The following is a 10114-nucleotide window of genomic DNA, read 5'->3' as shown; positions in this document are numbered from 1 at the left end:
AAAGACTGAATCAGGTTTCCATGGTGGCGCAGTGGTTAAGAATCCGCCTGCCAATGCAGGGGACACGGGTTCAAGCTCTGATCTTGGAAGACCCCACATGCCGTGGAGCAACTAAGCCCATGCGCCACAACTACTGAGACTGCGCTCTAGAGCCCGCAAGCCACAACGACTGAGCCCTCACGCCACAACTACTGAAGCCCACAAGCCTAGAGCCCACGCTCTGCAACAAGAGAAGCCACCACAATGAGAAGCCCGCGCACCGCAAGGAAGAGTAGCCCCCACTCTCCGCAACTAGAGAAAGCCCACGCGCAGCAACGAAGACCCAACGTAGCCAAAAATAAATAAATTTATTTATTTTTTTTTCAAAAAAGACTGGGGCTTCCCTGGTGGCGCAGTGGTTGAGAGTCCGCCTGCCGATGCAGGGGACGCGGGTTCGTGCCCCGGTCTGGGAGGATCCCACATGCCGCGGAGTGGCTGGGCCCGTGAGCCGTGGCCGCTGAGCCTGTGCGTCCAGAGCCTGTGCGCTGCAGCGGGAGAGGCCACAACAGTGAGAGGCCTGCGTACCACCAAAAAAATAATAATAATAAATAAATAAATAAAGACTGAATCAGGGAGCAGAACCATGAAGATGAAGTGTTCCCCTTCTCCAGTCAGCCCCTCAAAGATAGTAGGTACCCCATAAATTAAATCCAATGGATCATTTCTAGAAAGAGGAACCCATTGCAGTTGCTCTTTTCGGAGAACCGACTAAGTGCCAGGCATTGTGGTAGACACATATCAAGTCACCTAATCCTTCAACTACCCGTTTTACAGATGATATAATTGAGATTCAGGAAATTAAGGACTTTGCTCTTGGTCACATAGGAAGTGGCAGAGGTCAGAATGGGACCCAGGTCTGTCTGACTTCAAAGCTAAGGTCTAAAAATAGACCCTAAAAATTATTAATTTTATATAGAAGTTTTCAGGCTTACCCCAAAGTATTAATAGAAAGAATAATACAGTGCACACCTGCGTACTCTCACTCAGCCTAAGAAACTGGACTATCTCTTAATGCCATTGAAGTCCCCTCTGTCTCCTCCCCGATTCCATCCCTCTTCTGCCAGACAGCCCACACTGCTGAATTTGGTATTTATTGTTCCTGTACTTTTACTTTGTACGTATCTCCAAGCAATAATATAAAGTACGGTTCTGTATGTTTCTAAACTTTACATAAACAGTATTATACTGAATGTAGTCTTCTGAGGCTGCCTTTTTTCACTGTATTGTTTGTGAGATTCAGCCAAGTTGACATGTGTAGCTGTAATTTGCCCATTTCTGCTGCTGTGTAGTATGAAGTGTTCCACTGTATTGGACATTTGGGTTGCTTCCAGTTTTTCATCATTACAAGTAGAGCCACTGCAAACATTCCCATTCTTGTCTCCTAGTCCAAGACAGCGAAAATTCCTAGGAGTTTGTGTTAGTTTCCTATCGCTGCTGTAACAAATTACCAAAATAGTGCCTTAAAACAACACAGATTTATTATCTTACATTTCTGGATGTCAGGAGTCTGAAATGGGTTTCACCGGGCTGAAATTAAGGTATTGGCAGGGGCACACTCTCTCTAGAGTCTCCAAAGGAGAATCAATTTCCTTGCCTTTTCCGGTTTCTAGAGGCTGCCTGCTCATGGCTTCTTCCTCCATCTTCAAAGCCAGCAACGTAGTGTCTTCACATTTCTCTCTCACTCTGATCCTCCGATTTTACTGTCACACATCCTTCTCTGATTCTGACCCTCCTGCCTCCCCCTTATAAGGACCCTTGTGATTACACTGGCCCCACCTGGATGATACAGGATAATCTCTCCATCTTGAGATCCTTGATTTAATCACATCTGCAAAGTTCCTTTCACCATGGAAGGTAACATGTTCACAGGTTCCAGGGATTAGGATGTGGACACCTTTGGGGTCTATTATTCTGTCCACTGCAGAGGGGAACAGCTGGGTAGTGTGATACGAACAACTTTGAATTACGAGTTTGTCAAACTGCCCTCCAAAGTGAATTGATTCTCTCTCCCAATAGCAGTACAAAAGTATTCCTGTCACTTCCCATCCTCACCAACACTTGATATTATCTGACTTTTTAATTTTTGCCAACTTGACATCTGTGAAATGTCTGGACTCTGACTGCTATGTGGTCAAGAAAGAGATGATGGTCAATGGCGTTGAATGTGAAAAAGAAGGGCAGTAAGAAGCAGCCCATGACCTTGGCTAGTGCAATGCCCTTGAAGTGGTGGTGGTGGTGGGGTGAAGTCAGACTGAGTCAAGGAATAAGGGGGGGGGGGTGGGTATGAGGAAATGGATGCAGGGAGTACAGAGTCTAGATGGTATGTTAGTAGGCTTGGACTGCCATAACAAAATACCACACACTGGGTGGCTGAAACAAAAGATACCTATTTCTCATAATTCTGGAGGCTGGAAAGCCCAAGATCAAGGTGCCAGCAGATTTGGCTTCTGGTGAGAACTCTCTTCCTGGTTTGCAGACAGTGGCCTTCTAGCTGTGACCTCACACTGGTGGAGAGAGAAAGAACTTTGGTCTCTTTTCCTCTTCTTATAAGGGCACTAATCCCATCATCAGGCCCCATCCTCATGACCTCATCTAAACCTAATTACCTCCCAAAGGCCCCACGTCCAAATATCATTACATTGGGGGTTAGGGCTTTGACATATCAGTTTTGGGGGGAAGTACTCCGTTCATAACAGGGTACTTTCAAAATATTGGGTGGGGGTGGTGAAAGGGAGGTATCAGTCTAAAGGCAGAAATTAAAGGTGAAAGAGACAGAGAAAGAAAGAGACATAACTACCACAGTGGGGGAGGCATCCTGCAGGGGGTAGGTGAAGGTGAGACCCATAGCAAGGGTACCTGGGCTGGCTTTGGAATGAGGGGAGGCTCCTCCTCCTGGAGGAAGGAGAGAAGAAAGGGCACTGGGGCAGGTGCAGAGAAGATCCAAAGAGGTGGGGCAGGAAGTGGCAGAAGCTCTCCCATGTGATGGGCAGTGGAGTCACCTACTGAGGGGGCAGGAGTGGGTGTAGGAGGTCTGAGGAGTGTGGGGAAGGTTCACAGGGGCCGTTGTTGTGGGATTCCATAGGGGGCCCACTGGGCTGAACAAAGGGGGATTGGTGACGAAGAGGGGACAAGCCAAGGCAGGAGCTCCCATCAGATCTCACCAGGGCCTCTTAGAGTGAAGACTGCCTGTTGCCCAGCCAAAGGAGGGCCAGACAGGGGGAGTGTCTAGGAGACCCTTGGAAGCTTAGTGGAAACAGTGGGTCTGGAGGACGCAGACCAGAACCAGGGAGATCATAGCCAGAAAACCGGGAAGTGTGGAAGAGCTCTTGATAATACCCAGGACCGTGGTGGAGGGACATCAGGGACTGTGGGGCACACAATGCAGTCTGGGGAGGTAAAGAGGGCTTCCTGGAGGTGGTGATGTTCCAGCTGAGTCTTGAAAAGGAAAACCAAATTTCAGTTGCCATAAAAATGTGGAAGAAGTGTTGCCTTCACAGTCTATCAGCAAGTCTGTCCTGCCCCACTCCATCAGTTTTGTCTCTCAGACATCTCCACCACGCCCCCTGTGGTCTGGCTGGATTGGGAGAGTCCTTGTTGGGCACTTTCAGCTTCTATGCCTTGGCTTATGGACTTCTCCTTGGTTTCACTATTTTCTCCTTCAACTTCAGAACTCCTATTCATCCCTCAAAACCCAGCTCAAATGTCACCTCTGCTGGTGAGCCTTTCTGATTGCCCTGGTGCCACCTTGGTGCTTTCTTAGTAGTGTGGTGAAGTGGAAAAAGCTCACTCACTACTGTTTGATTTTAGACAGGTGACAATCTCTGAGTGTCTGTTTCCTGACAATGGCACTAGCCAAGCCTAGTTGTGAAGATACGGTACATGACATCCTCAGGCATCACATGGGACACACAAAGGAAGACATCGAGCCATGACACCCACCGTTCTGTCTTGTACTAAAGTAAGCTGAGCGAGAATGTGACTCTGCCTTAATCCATGAGCTCTTAGAGGGTACAGACAATGCCCCGACAGGGCCCAGCCCAGTGCCCAGCATGGAGGCATTGTGTGCTCCGTGGACACTGCACATACAGGAAGAACTGAGATTGTCTGTCGTTGACTTGTAATGTGACTTTGGAGAGGTGACATCATCTCTGAGAATCTGTTCCTTCATCTTTAAAATAACAATAACTCGTATTAGGTATTCATTTAACTACAGGTAAGGGACTCAACATTCACTACCTCTAATCCTCACATTGTGTTATCATCATCCTATTTTATGGAAGGGAAAACTGAGGCTGGGGGAGGTGAATGACTTGTCCAAGTTAGCAGCAGGCAGGAGCTCCTGGCACCCGGCCAAATTCATAAAATTGTGCGAATTCACGGGGTAAATGTGAAATAGCCTTGCAAACTGTAAAGGCCTGGGGTGGGAGAGTCCGTGCCTGGGGGCGTGGTGAATGATGGCGGGGAGGAGAGGAAAGGAGAGGCGCCTTAGACATCCGGACGGCGTTAGGAGGATGGGTTGCCAGGCGATCTGCGGATGCTAGAGGCGCGGCAAGGCGCGGCTCGACCGGGGTGGGAAGAGGCGCGGCCTGCCCCCTCCCCGCCCCACCCCCAGCCTCCACGCCGCGGCCCCTTTAAGAGCGGGCGGGGCGCCCTCTGGCGGCGGAGCGGCGCGCGCTGCCGGAGCCAGAGCCCCAGCCAGATCCCGGAGCCGGAGCGGAGCGGAGCCGGGGCGGAGCGGGCCGAGCGGGCCGAGCCAGCAGCCGAGCTGGGGGCGCGGGCGGGCGGCATGTACCGGGCCCGGGCGGCGCGGGCGGGGCCGGAGCCCGGCAGCCCGGGGCGCTTTGGGATCCTCAGCACCGGGCAGCTCCGGGACCTGCTTCAGGATGAGCCCAAGCTGGACCGGATCGTGCGGCTCAGCAGGAAGGTAGCGAGGGGGGCGCGGGCGGGGGGCGCGGGGGACGGGCCGCGGCCTGCCGGACCTGCCGACCGACCGAAGGGCCGCGGCGGCCGGGCCGAGGGGCCTCCGGAGCCTGGCACGTACGAGTGGGCCCGGCGGAGCCGCCCCCGGGGGCGGGGGCGCCCTGAGCTGGCCTGGGGCGGGTGGAGCGCCGGAGACCCAGGGAGGCGCCCGTGCACCCCCCGGATGGCCGCGAGGCGTGTCCTACAGCGGCTGCTCCAGGGAGGTGTGTTCCGGGGGGCGGGGGGCGGCTGTCTGTGGGGGCTCTGGCTCGCACACCCACGTTCCGTAGGGCCAGAAAGGGGAGGCGCCTTCCATGGGGAGAACTAGGGGCCTGTGTGACACCTGGGGGGGCCGTTGGGAGGGCGTCCGTGGTCTGGGGGTGTAAGAGGGGGCTTTGTGTCTTCCGGTGGGGAGGGGTACTGAAAGCTGAGGCGTGTATTCCATAGGCCACCATAAGAGAAAGTTGTATATTTCACAGGAGATAGGCCCGGGCTGGTTGTCTGCGGGGGGGGGGGGGGGGCAGAAAGGGAAAGTGTACATTGGAGGGAGGCAGGCAGGAGGGGCGTGTGCATCCTATAGGGGACAGATGGAGGGTAGTGCGTTCTCCAGGGGCAGGGAGTGGAGGCTCGGCCCGCCTAGTAACAGAAGGAAATAGCGTTCTCCAGGGCCAGGAAAGAAAGGGGTCTGCTTTCTGCAAGAGAAGGAAAGCTGGGAGCAGGTGCTAGGGGATCAGGGAGGAAAAGGGGGTGTGTATTCCTTGGGGTGTGGGGATTCCACTGGAGGGCAGAGGAGGGGGTGCGAGGGAAGAGAGGGGGGTTTGAGGGGGTGCTGTGCAGGGACAGGGTGAAGACATCACTGGAGAGTAAGAGCAGGGGGTGGGAGTGTTTTCGGCACAAACACCTGAGGAGGAAACAGACAAAGGCCTGGAATGAGAGGGAAGCTGCCCATGCATGGAAAATGGGACAGAGGAGGGAGGGGGACTCCTCGGGGACCTGAGCAGACATATTAATTGAAAATTAAAAATTAACTAACATTTGTAGAGGCCTTCGTAGTTTTCCTCACTTAAGTCTCACAACAACCCTATAAGGGAGATGTTTTTAGCTCACTTTGTGGAAGACGAAACTGAGGCAAAGCGGGGTCTGGGCTCTTATCGTCCCTCCACCTGTTGGCTCGCCATCCTGAGATTGGGGTGCTTTCGGCTTGGCCCGTGGGCACTGTCGCCCAGGGTGGCAGTAGGTGGCCATGGGCAGACTCCCTGAATGGGCCTCTGGGCTCTTCCCTGCCGGCAGTTCCAGGGCCTGCAGCTGGAGCGCGAGGCATGCTTGGCCTCCAACTACGCTCTAGCCAAGGAGAACCTGGCACTGCGGCCCCGCCTGGAGATGGGCCGCGCTGCCCTGGCCATCAAGTACCAGGAGCTTCGGGAGGTGGCCGAGAGCTGTGCAGACAAGCTGCAGCGACTGGGTGAGGGACGGCCGGGAGAACTGCCTGGGGTGGGGGGCAGCTGGCCATCTGGCTGGGTGGCCTTGGGAAGTGCCAGGCTCTGAAGTTTGGGACTTGGGCAGACCTATTCCCCGGGCAAGTTTCAGGGGTGCTACTGCTGGAAAATTACCGAGTTGGGAAAGTGAGCAGTCGATGGGTAGAGCTGGGTTCGAGAGGCCAAAATGGGGCCCAAAACCCAAGGGCTTGGGGTGCTCTAGGAGACAAAGCCCCTGCTCCCTCTTTCGCACTAGGACTAGGGGGAGGAGCATAAATGGATCCGGCGGGCTTTGTGCAGATGAGGAAACTGAGGCTCCAGAGAGGGGGAGGGGAAGCGTAGACTCACGCACAGGGTCAGTGAGAGTCAGGTCTGGGCCCTGGGGCTCTGGTCTGTCTGCCCTGGGTGACAGGCCCTGAGGCCAGGGGCTAATTCACTCTGTCCCTCTGTGGCCCTCAGAAGAGAGCATGCACCGCTGGAGCCCCCACTGCGCGCTGGGCTGGCTGCAGGCTGAGCTGGAAGAAGCTGAGCAGGAGGCTGAGGTGAGAGAAGGGGCAGCTGGGCCTGGGGACCGGGAGGGGGGCCCCATCATATCATCATCCCCCTCCCCTCAATTCTTACATTGCAGGCTTGAGAGCCCCCCTTCCAGGAAGCCTTTGCTGAGTGCCTGGCTCCCAGGAGTGCCCGCTGCACTGCTGTCCGCACTGGACACAGGCCCACCATCCCCACCTGTAACTTTTCCCCCAACGTCCTGTGAACATCTCAGGGCAGCTTAGGCTGGGTCTACAGAGGAGCTGGGACAGATGTCTCAGTGCTGGGTTGGGAGCACAGTGCTCAGCGAGTTGAAGAGGTGGAGGCGGAGGGCCCTGGCCCTGATGAGAGACACCTGTCTACTTCAAGTGTGCCTCCATCTCTGACCCCGCCTCATCCCTGGCCCAGCAGGTCTGGTGATAGTAAGGAAATCAAGGCTTGAGAGTAGAGGACCTTCATCCTCAGTCACTCGGCAAGTGGCAGGCCCAGGCTGGAACTCAGGTGCCCCATGCCCGAGCTGTGGGGTGGCCGCTATCGGGAGGGATTCAGGGTGGGAGGAGCGAGGACCAGCCCTCGGGCTTCGGTCATGTTCCTCCCAAACTGCCCTTTCCCTCCTGTCCCAGGAGCAGATGGAGCAGCTGCTGCTGGGGGAGCGGAGCCTGGAGGCTTTCCTGCCCGCCTTCCAACGAGGCCGTGCCCTGGCCCACCTGAGGCGGACCCAGGCGGAGAAGCTGCAGGAGCTGCTGCGGCGCCGGGAGCGGTCTGGCCAGCCAGCCCCCACTGCTGCTGCGGATCCCCCCAAATCCTTCCCCGCTGCCGCTGTCCTGCCCACTGGGGCCACCCGGGGGCCACCAGCAGTGCCCCGGAGCCTGCCCCCCTTGGACTCCCGCCCAGTGCCCCCGCTGAAGGGCTCCCCCGGGTGCCCTCTAGGCCCAGCCCCTCTGCTGAGCCCTCGGCCCTCGCAGCCAGAGCCCCCCCACCGGTAGGATCCAGGGTATGGCTCCCCACTGGGGGGCCCAGACAAACTTGATGCGTGGCTCCTCCTCCTCCCCCACTGCCGGGGTGGGGGGAGGGGCAGGCCCCTCCCCCTGGCCCTGGAGGCTGAACTGGGGAGGAGGGTCACCTGGAAGATGCCCAGAGAGAGGGCCGGGAGTGGGGTGGGCAGGGTATTATGCCTCTGCCGCTGAGGAAACTCTGCCTTTTTTTCTCCCCGGCTGGGGCCTCCCGGGTGATGGGCCAGCCCCAGTGAAAGAACTTTACTCATGGGGGCCTGGGAAGATGCCCACTTCCTTCAAGGGCCCTGCCTAGGGGGCCTATCGCCCCCTGCCACTCCACTAGGCTCGCACAATGCCAAGGCTGACAGGAGTGTTTTCCATCATGTCCTGAGCCTACCTTTCCCCCAGTCCTGGGGTCCACCACCTAGGAGCCAGGTGGTCAGGCCCCAGCTGTGGGGCAGGGCCATGGGGCTGCTACCTGCCCCGCTCATGCTCCAGACCCTGGGGCAAGGTAGGCCAGGGGCTTCTGACCTGCACCAGGTGAGAGTGGGCCCTCCCCCGGAAAGACCATCCTGTATTTTTCTGTCCCCGTCTCCTTAGAATGGAAACTTTTTGAGGGCAGGTCCTTGTCTTTGTATGTTCTGTCCCCAGCCCCGCCTCCCAGGGGCCGTCAATAAATGTGATGATGAGGATGACCACGCTGCCTGACTCCTCTCTGCTCCCTCATCCAGCCACTCTGCTGTTGCAGCCTCCACATCGCAGCTCCTGTGCTTCCTACTCTTGAGATGCCCTCCTTTCCTCTCTGCCCATCCAAAGCCCAGCTGTCCTTCAGCTCCAGCACTGCTTCTGCCTCTTCCATGAAGCCTTTTCTGATTACCAACCCATGGGAGTCTTCCCTAACTCTTAAACTTCCCAGCACTTCTGGCCAGAAGCACACTCTGCTTCATCACAGTTCTCCAACTGCCTCCCCTGTATGCACCTTCTTTTCCTGGGTGGCCTGTAAGCCCAATCAGGATGGTACCTGCTCCTTCTCTGGCCTGCCAAATGACCACCCCCACTGAGTGATGGAGAGGGCTCTACAGGGCCGAAGCTACCTGTCTTCAGCTCGGGGAAACATTAGGTGGCCAGCTTGGCTGAGGACTGTGGGACAAGAAGATGGGAGAGTGGGAATATGTCTTGGATCAGCTTAGGTCAAGTCTAATGAGATGAAGTTTGGCAGGAAGTCACAGAAGGTCCTGCAAGTAAGAGGGGACAGTCAGAGTGCTGTAGAAGCTAATGTGATCTTGGTCCATGTTAGCGGGGCTATAACCATCTAGAATGAGGCAAGTGCTGGTTTGGCTTTACTTTTTACTGAAGTTTTAAACTCTAAGGGAACCCCAAAACAGCACCTTTGGAGTACAATGAGAAAGAGGCCTGGGGCTAAGTCCCCTACGGAACAGTTGAGGGATCTGTTTTATGTACAGTATGTGATGGCTAGCCTTTGAGTCTCTAAACTTTGAGTCTCTAAAGGAGTGCTTCACACAGAGCGAGACGTTAGGGTCAAGACCAATGGCTGGAAACCACTGGGAGCCAGATTGGCTCAGTATGAGGCTCCTGATTCACGGTTGCTACTGCTGGTAGGTTGGTCCCCATCCCTAAAGATGAGTGAGCAGCACCTGAGTGACTGCTTGATGAGCTCTTAAGAAATATAGGCAATAGTTAGAGGGACTGGCCCATCTGAGCTTTTGAAGGCCCCTCAAGTCCAGTCAGATTCACCCCCAGCAGGGGCAAAGCACCGATAGTGCACACTTGAGAAGCTTCATCCCACAGTGGCCTTGGTTCTCCTGTTCCTCACTGCTAGCACTTGAAGTGCTGGAGACAAGGAACGCTGGAGAGGACACCAGGTGCCCGCCTGAGATGACAGAAGACTGAACAGCCCCAGAAGCCCTCCCACATTCTCCACACAGCCTGGGGCAAGCCGGGCCCCTCTTGGCCTGGCCTCCCACTTCTGGTCCATGCTTCTAGGGAGTTTTTCGTTTGTAACCAAAAGGAAGAAGGGCTAATGGTGGTCATGCCTGAGCCTCCCTCCACTAGTGAATTGGGAAGCGGCCTCTACAAGGCAGAGGCTAATGTCCA

General features: G+C 55.7%; 1 protein-coding gene across 1 annotated transcript; it reads left to right on the top strand.

Annotated features, from left to right (window-relative positions):
• The first annotated feature begins 4721 nt into the window (after positions 1 to 4721).
• VPS37D (VPS37D subunit of ESCRT-I) lies at positions 4722 to 8691 on the top strand. The gene is made up of 4 exons (XM_024122337.1): positions 4722 to 4963; positions 6289 to 6460; positions 6933 to 7015; positions 7628 to 8691. Exons 1-4 carry the CDS (start codon positions 4826 to 4828, stop codon positions 7988 to 7990), a joined length of 756 nt encoding a protein of 251 aa, XP_023978105.1. The 5' UTR covers positions 4722 to 4825; the 3' UTR covers positions 7991 to 8691.
• The last annotated feature ends 1423 nt before the right edge of the window (positions 8692 to 10114 follow it).

Source organism: Physeter macrocephalus, unplaced genomic scaffold (assembly GCF_002837175.3).
Source record: "Physeter macrocephalus isolate SW-GA unplaced genomic scaffold, ASM283717v5 random_272, whole genome shotgun sequence".
In the NCBI taxonomy this organism is placed as follows: Eukaryota; Metazoa; Chordata; class Mammalia; order Artiodactyla; family Physeteridae; genus Physeter; species Physeter macrocephalus.
The sequence above is the reverse complement of the archived record's forward strand: the minus strand, read 5'-3'. Positions and strand labels throughout refer to the sequence as shown.

Excerpts from the sequence above, each read along its gene's own strand:
- VPS37D (XM_024122337.1), top strand. The coding sequence starts at position 4,826 with ATGTACCGGGCCCGGGCGGCGCGGGCGGGGCCGGAGCCCGGCAGCCCG. Across the intron at positions 6,461-6,932 it reads AGACAAGCTGCAGCGACTGG|AAGAGAGCATGCACCGCTGG; the intron begins GTGAGGGACGGC and ends TGTGGCCCTCAG. Across the intron at positions 7,016-7,627 it reads AAGCTGAGCAGGAGGCTGAG|GAGCAGATGGAGCAGCTGCT; the intron begins GTGAGAGAAGGG and ends CTCCTGTCCCAG.